The sequence below is a fragment of the Anolis carolinensis genome, chromosome 1, assembly GCF_035594765.1.
Source record: "Anolis carolinensis isolate JA03-04 chromosome 1, rAnoCar3.1.pri, whole genome shotgun sequence".
Taxonomy (NCBI): Eukaryota; Metazoa; Chordata; class Lepidosauria; order Squamata; family Dactyloidae; genus Anolis; species Anolis carolinensis.
The window spans coordinates 144,316,774-144,338,322 of record NC_085841.1 but is presented as its reverse complement, the minus strand read 5'-3'; the positions used below and the strand labels follow the sequence as shown (position 1 = coordinate 144,338,322).

General features: G+C 44.2%; 1 protein-coding gene across 1 annotated transcript in view; it reads right to left on the bottom strand.

Annotated features, from left to right (window-relative positions):
* The window catches only part of taf1b (TATA-box binding protein associated factor, RNA polymerase I subunit B), a 71,851-nt gene extending 64,874 nt beyond the window's left edge, over window positions 1-6,977 (bottom strand). Inside the window, exons 1-3 of the mRNA XM_008117605.3 lie at window positions 6,820-6,977; window positions 4,177-4,275; window positions 1,771-1,858 (exon numbers count right to left, since the gene is read on the bottom strand). Of these exons, the coding sequence (XP_008115812.2) occupies window positions 1,771-1,858; window positions 4,177-4,275; window positions 6,820-6,837 (205 nt within the window). The 5' untranslated portion in view covers window positions 6,838-6,977. The remainder of the gene's footprint in view (window positions 1-1,770; window positions 1,859-4,176; window positions 4,276-6,819) is intronic.
* Between the last annotated feature and the right edge of the window lie 14,572 nt (window positions 6,978-21,549).

The window sequence follows — 21,549 nt, the reverse complement described above, 5'->3', positions numbered from 1 at the left end:
GGGTCAGTGATTCCCAGTAAAAAATATTCTGGCTTAAATTCAAACTTCTTTTGAAGAATTATTGTCATATTTTAATAAATTTCATACCAGTATTTTTTTTTATCTTTTTGCACTCCCACCACATGTGGAGGAAAGTGCCAGTATGTTTCCCACATTTCCAGCAATTGCTACTGGTATTCCCTTTGCTGTATTTGGCCAATTTATTTGGTGTCAAGTACCACATATAAAACATTTTATACCAGTTTTCCTTAATTTCTGTGGCGTAGGCCCACCTCAATTTTTTTGACCAGATTTCTTCCCATTGGTTGACATAAATCGTATGACCTATCGCTCTAGCCCATTTTATCATCACTTCTTTTATTTGTTCTTCCTCTAGAGCCCAGGTAAATAATTGTTTATATAGTATTCTTATTAATTTGCTGTTTATTTTCAAAATTTTGTCCCAAAATTTTTCTTCTATTTCAAATCCTTTCCCCTTATCTTCTTTACATTCCTCTCTGAACTGCCAATATTGAAGCCAGCTCATATATGGATCTATTTTTTTAATTCTTTGAATGCTTTTAATTTTACCTCCTGATCGGTGAATGTTAGTAATTGTTTATATGAAAGCCATTGTTCGCTCGGAGATTCTCTTCTATGTTTAGCTTCTATGGGTGGGAACCACATTGGAGTTTTAGTGTAAAATCTGGTTTTATATTTATCTCATGTTTTAATTAATTATAAAATGGTTTTTAATTTTTTTCCTATTTTGGCCTTATCTTTCCATAGATAGCTATGCCATCCCCTTCTCAGATCTATACCCTCGAGTGCTAGAATTTTTTTCTTTTCTAGTGTGGCCCAGTCTCTCGCCCAGGTCAATATGGCCGCCTCATAGTAGAGCTCTAGGTCTGGAAGTCCCAGACCCCCTCTTTTTCTGTCATCTTTTAAACTTGAAATCTTTATTCTTGCTTTTTTGTTAGTCCACACAAATTTAATATCCTTCTCCCATGTCTGTAGATTTTCAATTGCATTGAAATGCTTTGGGTGAGCTCCACCATAAGAGAGATAGCACTTTGAGTCCTTGTTACTATCATGGCCAGGCATTAGCAGTAGCCCAAAGCTATAGAAAGGGAAATTAATTTTCCAATGTTGTTAATCTGCTATGGAGGTGGGATAAGTCACACTTTGCACACTTCGGTTTTCTTTGCTTCAGCACTATCTAACTCATGGGAGTCTATCTTCCTTTGGGCTGCTCCTGAAGGAAATTTACACTAGGTTTTAGGGACTCAATTTAGCAAACAACAGGGAACGGGATCATTGATTACCTCCCTGATTTCCTGTCCAGCACTGCAGTTCTTAAGACTATTCCGCCCCCCCCCCCCCCCAACTACAGAAAGTCATCCAGATCTCAAAAGGAAGAACTAAACAGTCAACAATAATGATTGGAAAACATCATAAAGAGATAATTCCTTTATAAGTATTTTCATTTCATTGTTAGCAACCCAGATCCCTATACAGGGAGAAAGGCGAAATAAAACTGAATAAATTAGTTACCTATTTTCTGAATCCTTCCTTTTTCTGAAGACTATAAACTCTTTAAAAACTTAAAAGTTAAATCTCAAAAATGTATCACCCCTGTAGCTCCCAGAATGCATAGCTTGCCCACGTAAAAGGACTAGTGTGCATGAGCAAAGTACATTGGAAAAGGTTAGGCTGTCTGTTTGACATATATGAAGTGAAAGGCATATTTCATTTTTATTTGTTTTAGAACAAATGGAGAAGAATACTTACCAAACTTCCTCCTCTTTTTTAGTCCTCTACAAAGAGACTGTGCTCTAGCATTTGAAACAACGTCACCAGTTACAACTTCTCGAGTTCTCTAAAAGACAATTTTGAAAACACATATGGTTAAAAAATGCAAAAATGCTAGGGACACTTTAGTTTATATCTGGACTGAAATTGGCAAGTTTGAAGAGGAGTTTGCAGGCCAGTTTCCACTCACGGATATCCAGTGAGAGTGCATTCACAACCCCAAAAGTCACCTATATTGGAAGGTAAACGAATCCTCACATTTCTTTAAAATGAGGCATTGCGAGAACGGCATTGCGAGATCATGTATAATAGGGTGGAACAGAAATAGTTTTACATCATACTCACTGTCATTTTAATTGTCATAGAATCATAGAGTTGGAAGAGACCACATGGGTCATCTAGTCCAACCTCCTGCCATGCAGGAAAAGCACAATCAAAGTACCCCTGACAGATGGCCATCCAGCCTCTGTTTAAAAGCCTCCAAGAAAGAAGCTTCCACCACACTCCGAGGTAGAGTTCCATTGCTGAACAGCTCTTACAGCCCGGAAGTTCTTCATCATTATTTAAAGGAATTCTGTCCTTTTGAGGGGCTTTCAGGAGTGGAATTGTTATTAAAACATTAGCTAACAGGTCCAACCTCTTGCTCAATTCAGAATGTCCAGAGAGACCATAAAGCAGGTGTTTTATGTTATTCTTCTCATCACCAAGCTGTACATGCTCTGCTTCTTCAACCTCTTCTTGTATGTTTTATTTCTATACCTCTTACCATTCTCATTACCCTTCTCTGAACTCACTCCATTTTGTCTATATCTTTCTCAAAATGAGTTGCCCAGAACTGAACATAATCACTGGCCAGTGCAGAAAAAAGTCACACTATTACTTAGTTCAGCTTAGCAATAATGCTTCTATTACTGCAGACCAAAACAGCATTTGTCTTCTTTGTTGCAGCATTACACTGCTGACTCATTCAAAACTTATGAACAAGAATAATCCCAAGATCTCTTTCACACACAGAACCGCTTAACCAAGTATCTGCCATTCTTTATCTGTGCATTTAATTTTTGTGGCCTAAATGTAGACTTTTTCATTTGTCTCTGTTGAACTTCATTTTATTAATTTTAGCCCATTTTCCAGTTTATCAAAGTCCCCACGTGGGAGGTTCTAGACGAAGCACAATCCGAAGACCTGAAGACCTCAACGGTGGATCAGGCGGAGGATAACATGGTACATGGTACAACGTCTGTGAAGGCAGAAGAAAGCTGCAACAGTTTGGGAAGCCGCCGTTGTCTTGTCAACCATGCCACTGGTTGGGACCCCACTCTGTGAAGACTGTGCTGATTGGCTGTATACCAACCTCCACACATTTTAAAAAAAACCCACACACAGGCATCTTCCAAGAAAAATAAAAACAAACCAATGAAAGTCCCATAGCAATCAGCGAGTGGCGACGGGGGTAGAACTGTGAAATCCAGAAGCCCCTAGTCACAGACTGGCACATGGGCGGTGGATATGGACTCAGTCGCTCTACCTCAAGGTCTGAGGCAGTTGAGTAGTCCGGCAGCTGTATCCATGACTGAGCAGCCCTTTTCAAGATCCACTCTGCTCACCCCACACAGGGAAGAGGCTAGAAAAGGTGCCCTAAACATAGTCTGCCTCTCTTATCCCTTATTGGACTACTGCGTCCAGAGGGGTCACCACCCTGCGGCCAAAAAAGCTGTGACATAGACATCGAGAACTGGGAAGCCCTGGTCCTTGAGCACTCTAATTGGAGGTCAGCTGTTACCAAGAGTGCTGCAGAATTCGAAGAGGCACAAATGGAGGCTTAAGGGAGAAACATGCCAAGAGGAACATGCCGATCGGGATTGCCTTCCCTCTGGAAACCGATGTCTTCACTGCAGAAGAACATGTGGGTCAAGAATAGGTCTCCACAGCCACCTACGCATCCACAGCCAAGACACTACACCTGGAGGGCCATCATCCTCGAGCTACGAAGAATCGCCTAAGTAAGTAAAAGTATTTGCAGACATTCTCCTTTAAGCATGGGCATGATTTTAAAAAATTATTATGAATACAATAGAGCCAGCAGCAAAGGCTGCAAAAATTGATCCCAAGTGGGAAACAGGTACCTTTGGGGGTAAACAGCTTTTTATGCACAGACCTGGCCTGGATGCAGACCCTGCCTGAGAATCCTACACAGTATAACAATATTCTTCTAGACTCTTGGGTGCGTTTTTGGACTGTGATATACATCTGTATTCTGGGTCACTAATTAGTGAGAGGAAGACAATTAATAAAGATCCCAGACAATGCTGATGGTTTAATTTTTAACCAAAGATTTACAGTTTAGGAATGTGGAAGGGGATAAGAGCATCGATTATTACTTACTTCTGTGACCGTGTGGCAAGACCTGCAGTAAAATTTGCCTTCATCTGTGACACCCCAGTCGACAGAAATACATTTTGCACAAGGTTCATCGAAGTCTCTCTGAAAACAACAATAAAATCAATTTTTATGTAAATACCTACAGTTCATACTATTCAAACATGCTATAAACTGTAACGGCACTAAGATTTAAAAGAAATATCTTATTCAAAAGATCTGAATGCATGCCACATCTCCTTTAAATCTCCATCACACAAAAATCACTATATTTATTCAAAAATGAAATGGACTGTGGTTAGCAGGGCCTCCAAGTAAGTGTGCCTAGAACTGCACCCAAGTATTATGAACTTTTACCATGAAGCACATTCTACTGAACACAGTAGGGCTTGGGTTTGTGTAAACAACATGCATGAGATTGTGGTATAAAGCATATTTTTAAAACTAACTTTAGATTTCTCCATTTAAATATGTTGTTTGCAAATACTTTAAGATAATTAGGCTTTATCTATAAGTGTATCATATGCATACAGCCTTGTATGGTGAGTTGGACACCCCAAACGACAGCTAGGTTCTTCCTATACAACTATAATTGAGAGGTTTTAAAAATATCAATAAAGTATTGTTCAATTTCATATGAAGGCGTGGCAATTTTCTTAGTTTCTTTTTTCACAGACATCAACAGTTCTGAATCCAGTCAATTTTAAATGGTGAATTTTAAATTTATATTCTACTTGTGTATATATATATTGCATTGTATTTTAATGTATACACCATGCATTTTAATATATGCATTTTGCAATGGTGTGTTTTAATGTATGGATTTTATATGTATTTTATAGTGATGTTTTGACTGTGTTGTGCCTCACCTTGGGCCGTGAGAAGAGGCAAGTAACACATTAAAATATCATTTTATTATTAATTATGTAATAATCTTTCCTCAAAATACTCACATCCCCAAATGTTGGCTTTTCAGCATCTCATTTAAGGTGCATCTACATTGTAAAACTAATGCAGATTCCACTTTTGCTAACATGGCTCAATGCTATGGAATCCTGGGAGATAAAGAGCTTAGAAGGTCTTCAGCCTTCTAAGCCAGTGGTTCTCAACCTGTGGGTCCCCACGTGTTTTGGCTTACAACTCCTGGAAATCCCAGTCAATTTACCAACTGTTACAATTTCTGGGAGTTGAAGGCCTAAACATCTGGGGACCCACAGGTTGAGAACAACTGTTCTAAGCTAGAGTGCTGGTGCCTCTCCAAACTGCAACTCCTAGTATTGATTATGTAGCATCGAGCCATTGCAGTTAAAGGGGTGAAACTGCATAAATTTACAGTGCAGATGCACCCTCAGGCCCCTTCCATACAGCTGTATAAAATCCACATTGAACTGGGTTATATGGCAGTATGAACTCAGATAACCCACTTCAAAGCAGATATTGTGGATTCTCTACCTTGATATTCTGGGTTATATGACTGTGTGGAAGGGCCCTTAGTTTATGCAGAAGGACATACATTGCTGCTCTCATGTAAAGGTTATCTCTTATAAGGAGGGAGACCATTATAAGAACTTGCTAGCCCTGACAGGGATAAGGTTGTCAGCCCTCAGACATCCCTGAACATAAGGGACATTAAATGCAACCCTCTCAAACCTTCCTCTGCCACCCAAGAGCTCTTTTACGTTTAACAGATAGTGATAATAACTTCCATGGGAGAGAGGGGAAAAGAGTGTTTAACCTACAGCCTAGAGCAGTGGTTCCCAACCTTTGAGCCTCCAGGTGTTTTGGACTTCAGCTCCCACAGTTCCTAAAAGTTGGTAAGCTGGCTGCGATTTCTGGGAATTGAAGTCCAAAACATCTGAAGCCTAAAGGTTGAGAACCACTGGCCTAGAGCATGGATCCACTTTAAAACTGGATTCTGCCTCCTACAGAATTTTGGGAGTTGTAGTTTAGTGAGGTCCAGGGCTGTTTAGCTGTAGTTTAGGTTCCTCCCTAAACTACAAACTCCAGAATTCTGCAGGAGGCAGAATCCAGTTTTAAAGTGGATCCATGCTCTAGTGTGATGAGATCCCTACCGAAATGCTACTTCTGGAACCACTGCTTAATGCTGTTTTATTTTAAGTCAGGCCCTTTCCACACAGCTGTATAAATTCCATACTGAACTGGATTATATGGTAGTGTGGACTCAGATAATCCAGTTCAAAGAAGATGTAGAATATCTGCCTTGATAATCAGGGTTATATGTCTGTGTGGAAGAGCCCTTGGGCCTCTTCTATACTATCACATGAAATCCAGATTAATTTCTTGGACCTGGATTATCTGGCAGTGTAGCCTCATATAATCCAGTTCAAAGCAGATAATGTGGATTATCTACTATGGCAATGTAGAGGGGGCCTCAAACTCTGGTCTTTCTGATGTGTTGAACTTCAGCTCCGTGCATTCCTGAATGCTGGCCATGCTGGGCTTCTGGGTGCTCCTTGAGGCTATGGAATCCTGAGTTGTTGTTTTACAAGGCCTCCTCTGCCAAAAAGGGCTGGTGCCTCCCCAAACTACAACGCTGTCTGCCCCACGTGGGTTTTCAGTCTCCCACCCAGTATGTCCAGGGAATGCTCCTTCGCCCCGAAGTGCCCCCTTCCCGCAGCCCAGCCTCACCGCCTCCTCTTCCTCCATCTGAAGGTCCCTTCCAGGCCACCGTCGATAGCCCCCACGGTGCGAGAGAAACCCACCAGCTGCTAGCGGTCCGCTCTCAAAAACAATCGGCCGGGAAACAACACCCCGAGTGATTTGGTTCCGAGGCTCAAACCGTAGAGGCTTTTCTCTGTTGCTCGTCGCCCCCTGCAGGGAAAGAGACGCGCCTTTGAAGCCGGATTCATGGAATGGGTATGCGAAAAGTGAATGTGATATACGCATCAATTAAAAAAGACAGCAGATGCCACTTGCCTCTCTTTACCAAGGCTTCTTCCACACAGCTGAATAAAATCCCACATTATCTGCTTTGAACTGGAATTTATTTATTTATTTATTTATTTGCGACATTTAGATCCCGCCCTTCTCACCCCGAAGGGGATTCAGGGCAGTTTACAAGTATATATACATAGAATATATTATATTATGCGACTATATTGCAATATTATTAGTAATATTGCATGTAATATACAATTATAATAGTGAATTATAATTATTATTACATTGTATTACATCATAATATTATTATTAATATTACATGTATATACAATATATTATAATATTCGTATAGTATAATATTATTATATATTATTATATCATTAAATTGATACAGGAGACATGGTGGAAAGATGTCCTCCTGGCCCCGCCTTCTTCATTCTGCTCCAGAATGGCAGTTAGACCTGTGTGGAAGATCCCCAACTCATAAGCGATTTTGATAAGGAAGTTCAGATGGCAAAACATGGAACCTAGCAACTTTGAATGTGATTCTTTTTGGCAACCTATCTTCCATTCGTCTTGCCAGAATTGGAGGGCATATCAACACAAAGGTCCCTTCCACACAGCTGAGTAAAATCCCACATTATCTGCTTTGAACTGGAATATATGGCAGTGTGGACTCAGGTCCCTTCCACACAGCCATATAACCAGAATATGGCAGAAAATCCCACAATATCTGCTTTGAACTAGGTTATCTGAGTCTGCACTGCCATATAACCCAGTTCAGATTCCCTATGAGACCTCTTCCACACTGCCCTATATCCCAGGATCTGATCCCAGATTATCTTCTTATCCCAGATTATTTGGCAATGGAGACTCATAAAATCCAGTAGATCATCTGGGATCACATCATGTGATATTGGGCAGTGTGGAAGGGGCCTGTGTTGTTGTTTATTCGTTCAGTTGCTTCCGACGCTTTGTGACCTAATGGACCAGCCTACACCAGAGCTCCCTGTCAGCCATGGCCACCCCCATCTCCTTCAAGGTCAAGCCAGTCCCTTCAAGACTACCATCCATCCATCTTTCCCTTGGTCAGCCTCTCTTCCTTTTTCCTTCCATTTCCCCCAGCATCATTCTCTTTTGCAAACTTTCCTGTCTTCTCATTATGTGGCTGAAGTACTTCATCTTTGCCTCTAATATCCTTCCATCCAGTGAGCAGTCGGGCTTTATTTCCTGGAGTATGGACTGGTTGGATCTTCTTGCGGTCCAAGGCACTCTCAGAATTTTCCTCCAACACCACAGTTCACAGTTTCAGCAATGGGGATTTAATTTAATTGCCAGAGAAGAGATAAATCTAGGTAGAATTATTTGAGGGAACCCCAATTTTACCACTGGTTAGGGGAGGAATTCTAGACTCTGAAAGAAAAAAGCACTGCAATGCTTTTCTGCTTAGTGCCATCTTCTGCTGCACCATTTACCATCAATAAAGCTTACGTTGTGTCAATGATGTGTGTTTTGATGGAGCCGGTAACAAAGGCTGGATCTACACTGCCCTATATGCCAGGATCTGATCCCAGATTATCTGCTTTGAACTGGATTATACGAGTCTACACTCCAGTTAATCGGATGAAAGAAGATAATCTGGGATCAGATCCTGGGATATAGGGCAGTGCAAACCCAGCCAAAAAGTGCTCTCATGAAATCAACAGTAAAAACCTCCATGCCAATCACATACTCTGTCCCAATACAAATCACCAGATTACAAATCAATTAGTCAATTTCCATCATTGGTGCCTTCAATGTTCTGATTTTCAGTGTCTAACAGTCCTTCCACACAGCCATATAACCTAGAATATCAAGGTTGGAAATCCCACAATATCTGCTTTGAACTGGGTTATGTGAGTCCACACTGCCATATATTCCAGTTCAAAGCAAATATTGAAGGGTTTCCTGCCTTGAAATTCCGGGTCGTATGGCTGTGTGGAAGGGCTGTTTTTTAAACTGTAGAAATATCTATTTAGCCTTTGTCAGTAAACATGGAAATCAGGATTAGAAAACATGTGGGCCGCTAGATGTTGTTGAACTGCAACTCCTATTAGTCCTGGTTGGTTCAGCCAACAAAAAGGTAAAACTTTCATTCTCCCTAATTACTTTTCACAGGCAAGTAAAGACTTTTCTGTTTAGACATATGTTTTCTGATGAAAAAGGAGTTAAATGCAAAAAAATATATATATCAGATCTCAGGTTAAGCTATCCAGCATGGATAAATACATCTTTATGGACTATGATTCCTTTTAGGGATCTTGCCAGGTCATATGCATCACTCATAAAACAGAACAAGTCTGGACTATGGCCCCATCAGCACTGCCATATTGTAGCGGAACCTTTGTGCTACGGTCCTTGTTTGAGCGCAGTGGAGAAATTGGAGACGGACAACTGAAGGAATTCCAAGAAAGCAGTTTTATTCCGCTAATGGCCACTAGGGTTCCCCCTCGCACAAAGTAAGTGCTTTTCCAGGGAGAACCCCCAGTGGCGGGCTGAGTAAATATTTATACACACTACAGGGTTCGGGTTATGCCCGCCCACAAGCAAATTCATTGGCTTAGAGTTGTGACGCTGCCTGACTTGGACCCAATCAGTGCTGACCAGCAGGCCGGCCGCACTTTTTCTGTGCCGTGCTCACAATCATTCAAAGCGCCTGCGTACGCATGCGCTGTTTGTTTATCTTTAGCTTTCATTTCTTCAGAAACACATGATTTCCCAGAAGTCACATGTTTCTGTGAGTTTATGCACCTGGGTCGCTAGCTGTCGCCATCTCTGCCCATATATGGTATTTCCTGGGGTTCTTTAACCTCCCGCCTCACTCCCCCATTTTCTTTTTGCGAAGCGCATGTACAAAAGCTGAAGCAAAGCATTATGGTTCCATCCAATCCCGCTTGGCTTGGAGTATGGCTATCTTTTTTTCAGGTAAAGATTGTGTGACACACCTAGTACACATTTGCATCATTATTGGAGTGCAGCACATAACTATGAGAACAATGAACAATCCTAAAATCCCTACCAACAATATGTTCTTCAACCATTCTATTGAGGGTAACCAGCTAGTCACCCAGGAGAAGGGAGACCAACCTTCTTTCTCCTGGACATTATTGTAAATTAACTTTTGTAATGACTCGATGTCATCTTCAATAGTACTATTCAAGTTATGAAATTTCACTACACAACGCCCTCTAACCATGGCGCATAAACCCCCCCTGGCCGCCAGTAGGTAGTCAAGGGCCAACTTATGCTGTAGGGCCATCTGGCTGATTTCTTCTACTTCAGACTGGATTTCCCGGAAAATTTTACCAGTGGCATTTATGGACTTTTCAAGGCGGCAAGTCAGGCCTAGAACACTTCTACGATTTGCTTGAGCTACAATCCCTGGGTAAGCACCCAGGGTCAACAAGCCTGTGATCAGGCCTCCTCCTACACGGGAGGCTTCTGAACCTGACAGGGCCTTGTTAATAATGACCTCATCCGAGCATTCTGGTCCTAGAGGGCCTGTTTGCACAATGTCCCGTTTCAGGCGCTGATGCCTTTTGTGTAAGACCTGAACTGGGAATGTCAAATAACCCACACCGACACACTGGTAGTTGCCGGGGTGATAATTTGTGGCCCATTTATCAAAGAAAAACCATAGATTTGGATCCCTAATTTGCCATAACGGACAGAGGCTTTTACCTAGGCTCAGTTGGGTTAATTGTTGCAGTATGTTCATATAAGATTTTAGGCCCTCAATAGAATCATTCACACTAAATGTAGGATAATCTGGATACATGCTAGCCCACTCGGTTGCGGTTAGATTTAATCGTGAGACATAAGATGTATTAAATCGTCCATGTAGATAGAACCGGTCTCGACAGTGGGAGTAATTGCCTAATCGGGAAAAGAACGCCTGCCTAGTTCCCCAGTGTTTCCACTCAGAATTCCATATTCCCGATCCTCCACAACAGAAGCACAAACCCCTGGTGGAGGTATGGTATCTAAACCGTCGAAACCGAGTTTTATTTATTTTTTTCGGTATGCTAGAAAACACGGTAGGTGGACCCTCCTGAGCCTTGGACAATCCCTCCAACACAATCTGTGGTTCATCAATTAAATCGGGAAGAAATGAAAAATCTCCTATGGTGAGGGGGTGTTCATATATTAATGCTACCTCTTTCCCGTGCTGCTCAAACATATAATTGGCATGTTCTTTTATCCAATTCCCATGTGCTCTTTTTCCAAAAGAGAGAATAAAACTCAGCACAAATAATATACCAAACACAGTGCGCTTTCCTCCCCTCCTCATAACTTGTCTCCCACTTTTTCCTCTCAAAATGTCTAGCCACCATCTCCCGGAGAGCGCCTTTGTTGGGCCATGCTGCGACATACTTGACCACCGACGCTCCGTTGCACCCGAAGGGATCAGCTTCATGGCCTTGTTGACCCCTTAGGGAGTTGCCGGATGATCCTGAGTCTCAGGTCCTCACCAGGAACTCGCTCCGTCCGCCACTCCTCAGGTGCTAGTTTTACACGGGTGTAATGTATCCACGGCTTAATCTCCTTCACCTTCACTGCAGTGGGGGTAGACAGGAGCACAACATAGGGTCCTCGCCACTTGGGTCCCAATGGCTCAATCTTCCAATCCTTGACCAGAACCTCGTCACCTGGTGAAAAACAATGTAGAGGTGTGGTAGGGAATGGTGGGTTCAATTCAGAAATGTATTTTTCTAACTGCTGCATTTGTCTGCCCAAAGCCTGAACCTGGGCCAATGTCTGTTTCTCTCCTATGAGGTGTTGCTCAGCTCCTGTCTCTAAGGCTCCCTTCAAGTTCAAAGGGGGTCCTCCATAGAGTCTTTCAAAAGGGGAGAGTCCTGTCCGTTTGTGTGGTGTACATCTGATTCCTAATAATGCCATGGGCAAAACCACCGTCCACGGCAATCCTGTCTCTTGGCAAAGTTTCCCAAGCTGAGCCTTTAATGTCCTATTCATTCTTTCCACTTTTCCAGAAGATTGGGGTCTATATGCACAATGTAACTTCCATTTTATGCCCAAAATTCTACATAATCCTTGCACAGCCTGTTGAATATATGCGGGGCCATTATCTGATCCAATTTCTAAGGGTATGCCAAATCTGGGAATAACATCTTTCATTAGAGCTGTTGAAACCTCTACAGCCTTCTCAGTCCTTGTAGGGTAAGCCTCCACCCATCCTGTGTATGTGTCCACGAACACCAGTAAATATTTGTATCCTTTGTATGGGGGCATTTCTGTAAAGTCAGTGACTAAAGCTTCAAAGGGTACCCCACCCACATGTTGGACTCCTGGTGGCTTGAGGGGTCCTTCTCTGGGGTTATTTTTTATACATGTCCAGCATCTTCGGGCTGCTGCTGCCGTTAGGCTATGTAATCCATCGATATACAACTGTCGTCCCAGCAGATTTGCCAATGCCATTTTTCCTAAATGTGTGTTTTGGTGCATGTGTTGGACTAAGTGCCATGCCAAGTCCTTAGGGACGTAGACACGGGCGTCTGGCATCACTATGAGTTCTCCTGACCACTGACCCTTCTCCTTTAAGGCCCATTCTTCTTCCTCTGGTGTATATGTAATGTTATGTTCAGTTAATTCTACCTGTAGGGCCATTACCTGATGTTCAATATAGGGCAGCCTAGCTGCCTCTTTGGCTGCCAGATCAGCCTGCCTATTTCCTTGCACTACGGGATCGTCTCCACGTTGGTGCCCTTTACAATGCATCACAGCCACCTGCCTTGGCTTCCAAACCGCCTCCAGGAGATCCACAATCTCTCCAGCATGTTTCACGCACTTTCCTCCAGACGTGAGGAGCCCGCGCTCCTTGTACAGTGCTCCGTGTGCGTGGAGGGTAGTGAAGGCATATTTTGAGTCTGTGTAAACGTTAACCCGCTTTCCGCTTGACAATTCCAACGCTCGGGTCAGGGCAATCAATTCGGCCTTCTGGGCAGAAGTTCCCGGGGGCAGTGACTCTGCTTCCAGCGTCTCTCCCCCCCCCCCCCCCGAACAACCGCATAACCTGAGTGTCTTTGATTATTTTCCATAAAGGAGCTTCCATCTGTGAACAGAGTGTCGTCCACCTTAGTTAGTGGCACATCCTTCAAATCCGGTCGACTGGAGAATACCTCATCCATCACCTGGGCACACTGATGGATCGTGGTGTCTCCTGGAGTCGGGAGCAAGGTGGCCGGATTCAGAGTGGAGCAAGTCTCCAGGGTCACCAGTGGGTTGTCACACAACAATCCCTCATATTTCATTAACCTCTCACTTGTGAGCCAGCGCGGTCCCTTAATGTCTAACAGTGCCTTAACGCTATGGGGCACCTTAACTGTCAGTGGCTGTCCTAGGGTCAATTTATTCGCTTCTTTGATTAAATCTACTGATGCTGCCACAGCCCTCAGGCAAGGTGGCAATCCACGAGCCACTGTGTCCAATTGCTTTGACAAGTAGGCAATCGGCCTTTGCCATGAACCTAGTGGTTGGGTCAATACTCCAACCGCTGTTCCTTCCCGCTCTGCAGCGAACAGAGTGAATGGTTTTTCCAAATCGGGCAGTCCTAATGCTGGAGATGACATCAATGCTTCTTTTAATGCCTTAAATGCCTGTTGACATTCTTCTGTCCACTCAAATGGATCTTCTCTTCCACCTCTCGTAGCCTGGTACAGCGGCTTAGCCAACACGGCGTAGTTGGGGATCCACTGTCTGCAATATCCTGCTGATCCCAAAAATTCCCGCACCTGTCGCCGGGTACTGGGAGTGGGGATGGCACAAACAACTTCCTTTCTTTCAGCTCCTAACATCTTCTTTCCTTCGGTCAGATGGAACCCCAAATATTTCACTGTGGGACAGCACAACTGGGCCTTTTTCTTTGACACTTTGTAACCCTTTTCTTCCAATGTCTTGAGTAATCTCAAAGTATGCTCTCTAGTGCCCCCTAGTGTCCGGCAAGCGATAAGCAGATCATCTACGTACTGAAGCCAAATTCCTTCTTCTTTAGGTATTACAAAATCCTGTAAGTCTTTGGCCAGGGCTTGACCAAAAATGGTCGGGCTGTCCCGGAACCCCTGAGGAAGGCGTGTCCAAACATACTGGGTCCTTTGCCCTGACTGCTGAGATTCCCACTGGAAAGCAAAGATCGGTTGGGATACAGGGGCCAATCGAATGCAAAAGAATGCATCCTTTAAATCCAATACAGTAAACCATTTGGCAAATGCTGGTACTAGACTCATCATGATGTATGGATTTGGCACTACCGGGGTTAGGGGAACGGTGACTTGATTTACAGCCCGCAAATCTTGAACTGGGCGATATTCTCCTTGTCCTCCAGGTTTCTTGACTGGGAGCAGGGGCGTGTTCCACGGGGAACTGCATGGTATCAATATCCCATGCTGCAGAAGTCGCTCTAGATGCTTTCTGATCCCCTGCACCGCCTCTCGACTGACGGGATACTGTGGCTTACATATGGGTCCCATTCCTCTTTTCACTTCCACCACCACCGGTGGAACATATTTAGCTAATCCTGGAGGATTATCTTCTGCCCACACTAAAGGAGTCTCATGCCATGGCCATTGTATTTCTTCAGTAAAAATCCTAACTTGAAACAGTCTCCATTCCTCTTCCATGGGAAATGATAGTTCCATTTGTCCATTCTTCATGAACTGGAGTTGTGCTTGTAATTTTGATAAAATGTCCCTTCCCAATAAAGGGACTGGGCAGTCTGGGAGATATAACATCTTATGCTTGACCTGATGTCCGGCCAGATTGCAGGTGCGTTCCTTAAGGAAGGGGCACTTCTGGGTCTTCCCAGACACCCCTATTACTTTCGTAGTTTCCCGAGTTGGTGGACTAATTTTTGTATTTACTACTGATTTTTCGGCACCTGTGTCCACCAAAAAGTCCAATTGTTGGTCCCCGATTTCAAGTGTGACCATCGGCTCCCCGGGGTCCAACAAAACAAGAGCCTGGCTTCCTCATTCCTCTCCTCCATCCATATCTTCCCATTCTTCTTCCATCACAGCTGCTGCAGCTATCACCTCTCTTGCAGGAAAAGGTACGTAGTTCCCACGTCCTCTTCCCCTTCCTGGGTTTCTTCCTCTCTCAGGCCTTCCTCTTTCTCTCGGTCCTTCCTGACTTCCTTCTCTTCCTTCTGGGCATTCACCTTTCCAGTGTCCAAACTTCTTACATTTAGCACATTGGTCTCGACCTAACCTCCGAGGGGGCCCTCTTCTTCCTCCTTGTCCCCCTCTGGCATATCCTCCTCTTCCTCTCTGTCCACTTGCACTTTGTTCCATCATGGTAACTAATGCTTGGTATTCCTGCTTCTTCTTCCTGTCCTTCTTCTCTTCTTCTACCTGGTCCCTCGCCATATAAACTTGATCTGCGAGTGCCAACAATTCATTCATAGTCTTTCCTAGAAATCCTGGTTGCTTTTGAATCTTTCTCCGGATGTCAGGAGCCGCTTGACTGATAAAAGACTGTTGAATCGCCCTCCTACCGTTTTCATCCTCCAAATTATACGGGCTATACTTTCTATATGCTGCCTCCAGCCTTTCCAAAAAGGCTGTTGGTGACTCAGATTTTTCCTGTACCACTCCCTGAATTTTTACAATGTTGACGGGTCGCGGCGGGCCCCTCTTTACCGCTTCTACCAATATACGCTGGAATCCTTTCAGTCTCTGCAAATGTCCTTCTTCTGCGGTGTCCCATTGGGGATCTATTTCCACAGGAAACCTCTGTGCTCCCCACTCGGCTGCATCACCATCTTGTGGGGCCCCCACCTGGGCTATGGCTACCCCATTATTCAACACTGCTCTTCTCTCTTCTGATGTGAACAACATATTCAACAATTGTCTGCAATCTTGCCAGGTGGGATTATGGGTTGCCATAATCCCTTCCAATAGCCTAGCCATAGCTTGGGGTTCTTCACTATAAGGTGGAGTATTATTTTTCCAGTTCAAAATGTCACTACTACTGAAAGGCACTACCTGGTATGCTTGAACTATCTCATTCCTGTTGTTTATCACAGGCACCGTTCTCAAGGGCATCTGGAGGGCCGGGCCAGTCGGTGAATCACCAGGCCACACCGGAGCTCCATGTCTCCGAGTTTGTGCCGGAGAAGCATCACTGGGCATTCGTTGTGACTTCTTCTTTTCCTTTGTTTCCTCCTGATATTTTTCTAGGCTAGGGTAGTGTTTCTTGGCTGCTTCGGTTGACTCTGGAGAGTAGGGTGGGGGTCTCGTTCCTAGTGTAGGTGCACCGGGGGCTGTTCCCTGGGGTGGGGGGGGCGGTGGCAAGGGTGGCGGCAATAATTCCTGTTGTCTAGCCTGTACACTCAACTGTAAATCTGGGTAGTCCTCCTCATTGGATTGGAAAACTTCCTTCTTTTTCCCTTCCTTCTTCACCACCATACATTTGCCATTCCTGCACTGTCGAACCCAACCTGGATCTTCTCTAACTACCCGTTCCCAAGTAGCAATATAGACCCACTGGTTCGGATGATTCACAGCACAATATTCTTCCACTGTTCGGATCAGTTTCAGATCCCACGTTCCTTCTACTTGCCAACCTAACCCAAACTCTGGCCATTCTCCCTGACACAAATTCCTCAGTCTATAATCTCTCAGGTCCCTTGGATTCCCTGCTACGGCTCTGATAGCAAAAGAGCCAAAATTATCTAAGATGCATTGTAAGGGAGTGGAGCTCTTTGAATTTTTCCCTCCCATCCTGCCTAATAGAGGGGACTGTCCTGGCCTGGGCACCCGGCCACTCAACGGCATGCGTCAGGAAACACAAGACAGAGCCCCTTTCTACCTCCCTGGGAACTTTTTTGTGTCCCTCCCAGCGCTGGTGTTCCCTTAATGTCTCATGCAACCACTATACTTGCCAGATTTCTGTAGACGTCGGACCAACCTTCGCCCCTGGGCTTTTTTCCCTGGATCCTCTTCCTCCTGGCTGGTTTCTATGGAACCTCGCTGGTGTTGCAGCTCCCGCCGTCAGTCGGCGTTGGCATCAGAGGCAAGCACCGCAGCCAGTCTTGTAATATTCAGGGGCCCCTTCTCGTCTCACGGTAGTTGCCTCAGGCCCCCACCGCTGAGTTGAGGCCGTCCCGCCAACGGGATCCGTCTCCAATCTCCTGGCCCGTCTTATAGGAAATCACGTCGGGGTCACCAGAAAATGTAGCGGAACCTTTGTGCTACGGTCCTTGTTTGAGCGCAGTGGAGAAATTGGAGACGGACAACTGAAGGAATTCCAAGAAAGCAGTTTTATTCCGCTAATGGCCACTAGGGTTCCCCCTCGCACAAAGTAAGTGCTTTTCCAGGGAGAACCCCCAGTGGCGGGCTGAGTAAATATTTATACACACTACAGGGTTCGGGTTATGCCCGCCCACAAGCAAATTCATTGGCTTAGAGTTGTGACGCTGCCTGACTTGGACCCAATCAGTGCTGACCAGCAGGCCGGCCGCACTTTTTCTGTGCCGTGCTCACAATCATTCAAAGCGCCTGCGTACGCATGCGCTGTTTGTTTATCTTTAGCTTTCATTTCTTCAGAAACACATGATTTCCCAGAAGTCACATGTTTCTGTGAGTTTATGCACCTGGGTCGCTAGCTGTCGCCATCTCTGCCCATATATGGTATTTCCTGGGGTTCTTTAACCTCCCGCCTCAATATAATGTAGTTTGAGCTAACATATGTGGCTCATATAATGCAGGCTGAACTGCATTGAACAGGATAATATGAGTCTACACTGCCATATAATCCAGTTCAATCTGCATTATAATGGTAATGTAGATAAGGTCTATGACGTGTGTTACCTCTCACTATTGGATGTTCCAGCTAGCACTCACATAAGTTATATCTAATGCGCTACAAGTTGCCCTCACTTAATATAGTGAACATTTTTTTAATCATAAGTGTGCTAAAACAGAATTCAGTTGAGCGTTTAATTTTCCTGAAAGACACCCACACTTTTCATTTTGTTCTCCTTGTTCTATCATATTTCTTTAAAGTGGATATTGTATTATTTAACTTGGGAAGGAGAAGGAGGAAGAAGATGTCCTTCCCAAATTAAATAATACAATACCCACTTTAAAGAAATATGATAACAAGGAGAGCAAAATGAAAAGTGTGGGTGTCCTTCAGGAAAATTAAACACTCAGCAGATGCCAACATTTATGCTCAACTGAGCTCTGTTTTAGCATACAGTACTTACGATTTTTAAAAGGTTCACTATGAAATCGAGCTAAAATTTGGGGGTTCCCTTCCTTGGGAGGGAACCCAAGCTCCTCCCGGCACAGGTCCGACAATCCTGGCAAGAGGGGAGCCGCTAGAGATCAAGGTTACCCCGTTCCCAATAATCTCACCCGCAGATGTGAAGAAAGAGTACCGAGTTGTTGATTTATTCAGTTCAACTGAAAAGGATGACACCCGCTATCATTCGTAAGGAAGCCATAACATACAATACAGAGCATCAACCTTTATAATACAGAAAATGGGGAGGCGCGATTTGAAATTCGCGCCACTTGTTCCCCCGCCCACCTGCGCACTGATTGGTCCCTAGGGGAGCGGCGCGAACCCTCGTTCAATCAGAGAGCTCCTGTCGCTTCCATTTCTCGGCCAATCAGAGGCGATGAGGTGGGCTGAGCCGAGAACAATGAATTGCTGAGCGGATTATGGATGGGCAAATGGTCCGATAGAATCATAGAATCATAGAATAGTAGAGTTGGAAGAGACCACATGGGCCATCTAGTCCAACCCCCTGCTAAGAAGCAGGAAATCGCATATGTCAAAAGGAAATGCTGAGGACCCTGCTGAGTCCTCAAAGCATCTTCCGAGGGTGCAAATATATATATTTGTCTGACAAGCCTTGTCAGACCCGGCGAGTCAGCTTGTGCAAACATTAGTTTTATAAATGAGTCCAGTCCATTGATAAAAGGAGAGCTGTCACCCAGGATGATCCGGGCTTTCCTGCTCCAGGTGTGAATGAAATGTCAACCAAGTGGCCAATTCCTTGCTTAATGGTCTGCTCCGAAGTTAAGAATAGGAGAGGCCAAATCTATTGTCCATGCAAGATGGTATCTGGTTGTCTCCTGGGGTGAGGAGCAATCTCTGGTTTGTGTTGCAACTGTCTGTCCATACTGGTTTCCAGGTCAGATTTCAGTCACTCTTAATATTTCATAATATAATATATATTTCATGGTAATAAAGGAAGAAGGGAACATGTGGGGTACTTGGGACACATGTGGGAACATAACTCATCTTGTACTACCCATCCCAGAGCCCAAGATTTAATGCAGGGGGTTCATAAAGTAATAAAAGTTCAGAAAAAGGGGAAAGAATCCATGGCGGTGCAGGTGAGATGGCCATTCTTGGCCAAAGGTCAGCGAGGGGTCACTCCAATGGTGAGGGCAGTTCGTAGATGGCAAGCAGGGAGTCCTAGGTGACCCCCTCCGTGCCCAGCCCACAGTCTGAACCTCCGATGACCTGATCCTACAGGGAAATCTGTGCCATAGCTCGAAAAGTTCAATTTTGACAGCTTTGACAATTAGCTGATTTGCTCCTTAAAACTTTATCAATTTGGGTACGGGTGGTCTCCTTGTGGCGGGGAGGCCTTTAAAGTTATTGGTTAGGAAGATGGTCATGCTTGGGGTCGAAATGAGAAAGATATGACTGGAAATAGAGGCTGGGGTAGGTTAGTCTGCGGTTTGGAAGGGAAAAGCCATTTTGGTTGGGGAGTTGTTTCTTCAAATCATCCAAAGGAATTTCTTCTTAAGGATAAATCTACCTGTCTTGGAAGATCATCATTTGAGGTCCTGTTGAAAGCCTCCAGAAGGCTCTTTGCTGCAGTGATTCCCTAGTTGTGGAACTTTACAACTACTCTGTGGGCCTACTCTATTATTATTGATTGTATTGTATTTATTTATGGTATTTATATTCTACTCTTCAGCTACAAAGACTCTCAAACTGGCTTACAAATTGTTAATTTGATAGTTCCCTGCCCTCAGGCTTACAATCTAAATAAGACTCATATACAAGGAAAAGGGCATGGCAGTGTGGGAGGAGGGGATTAAGTCCAGCAGATACTGCCTCTTCTTCTTTCCCTGAGGCCAAGGCAGTGGTTGTTGGGAGAGAAGGAGGGCCTTTTGTTTGCTTCTGCAAAATGAAGCTGTATCTGACAGTTATCTCCCTCTAAGGCCAGGGCAATGGCTGTTGGGATGGAGGGAGGGCCTTCCGTCTGTTTGGGCTGAGGCATGATGGAGCTGCGCCTGGTTCTTCTCTCTCTCTGAGGCTAGAGCTGTGGCAGTTGGGGTGGATGGAGCATCTTACCACAAGGCAGGAAGGGGGAGGAAAGCTGGAAGTCTGCTCTTCATCCACTATTTCAATCCTTTTGATCTGGTGTCCTGAAACAATAGTATTTTCTGGCTTTTGGCTCTGTTGGATTGGACTAGCAAGCTGCCTTGCTTAGTTGCCTTCTCTCAACATACAACAGTTAACATTCAGTCCTTGGCTGAGCAGGAAGAGAGAAAATCAGCCTAAGGATCTCCGTCAATACGTCTTCTATACAAGCCCTCCTTATTCTGTTCACATGATCACCAGTTTACATCAGCACACTGTTGAACTGTGGCACCGATTTGAGTGGATGTGGAACTCATACCAGAAGAAAGAGTTAGGGCTCTTCCACACAGACATATAACCCAGAATATCAAGGCAGGAAATCCCATAATATCTGCTTTGAACTGAGTTATCTGAGTTCACACTGCCATATATTCCAGTTTAAATCAGAAAATGTGGGATTTTATTCAGCTGTGTGGAAGGGGCCTTAGTGACCAAGAGAAAGATGTTGGATGAGGGAGCAGCATATGTCTCGTCCCAATGTGAGCCGCCCCGAGTCCCTTCGGGGAGATGGTGGCGGGATACAAGAATAAATTTATTGTTATTGTTATGGCTTGCTGTATTTGGGTGAAGGATGCCATCTGTTCTCATAGCTGAGCTGAATTAAGATTCACTTCCTAGTCCAGCTTTCATACAATGAGCCTGCGTCACCTTGGTTTTTTTATTTAGCGAAGATGAAAAAAATAATTAGTGCAACCCTGGATATCCTATGTCAGGCACTCTGATTTGAAGTTGACATTGTACTCCTTGAAGGACCAAGGACTTTTCACACGGCAGAATTCTATCACTTTATCTGTCATGGAAACATCTTATGGAATCCTAGAATTTCTTGTTGAGGGAGAAACATTTAATATTGTCATCCAGAGAGCTCTTCTAGAGCCTCAACAAACTACAAACAACACAGTTCTGGATGTAGCTAGCAGAATTATAGTTCTAACCTTTTGTAGTGTGAAAGGACACCAGATTTACATTATTTTGTTCTCTAGGCAGTGGAAATGTATACGTAGAGACACATCCTCCATAGAAAAATAGCTTCTC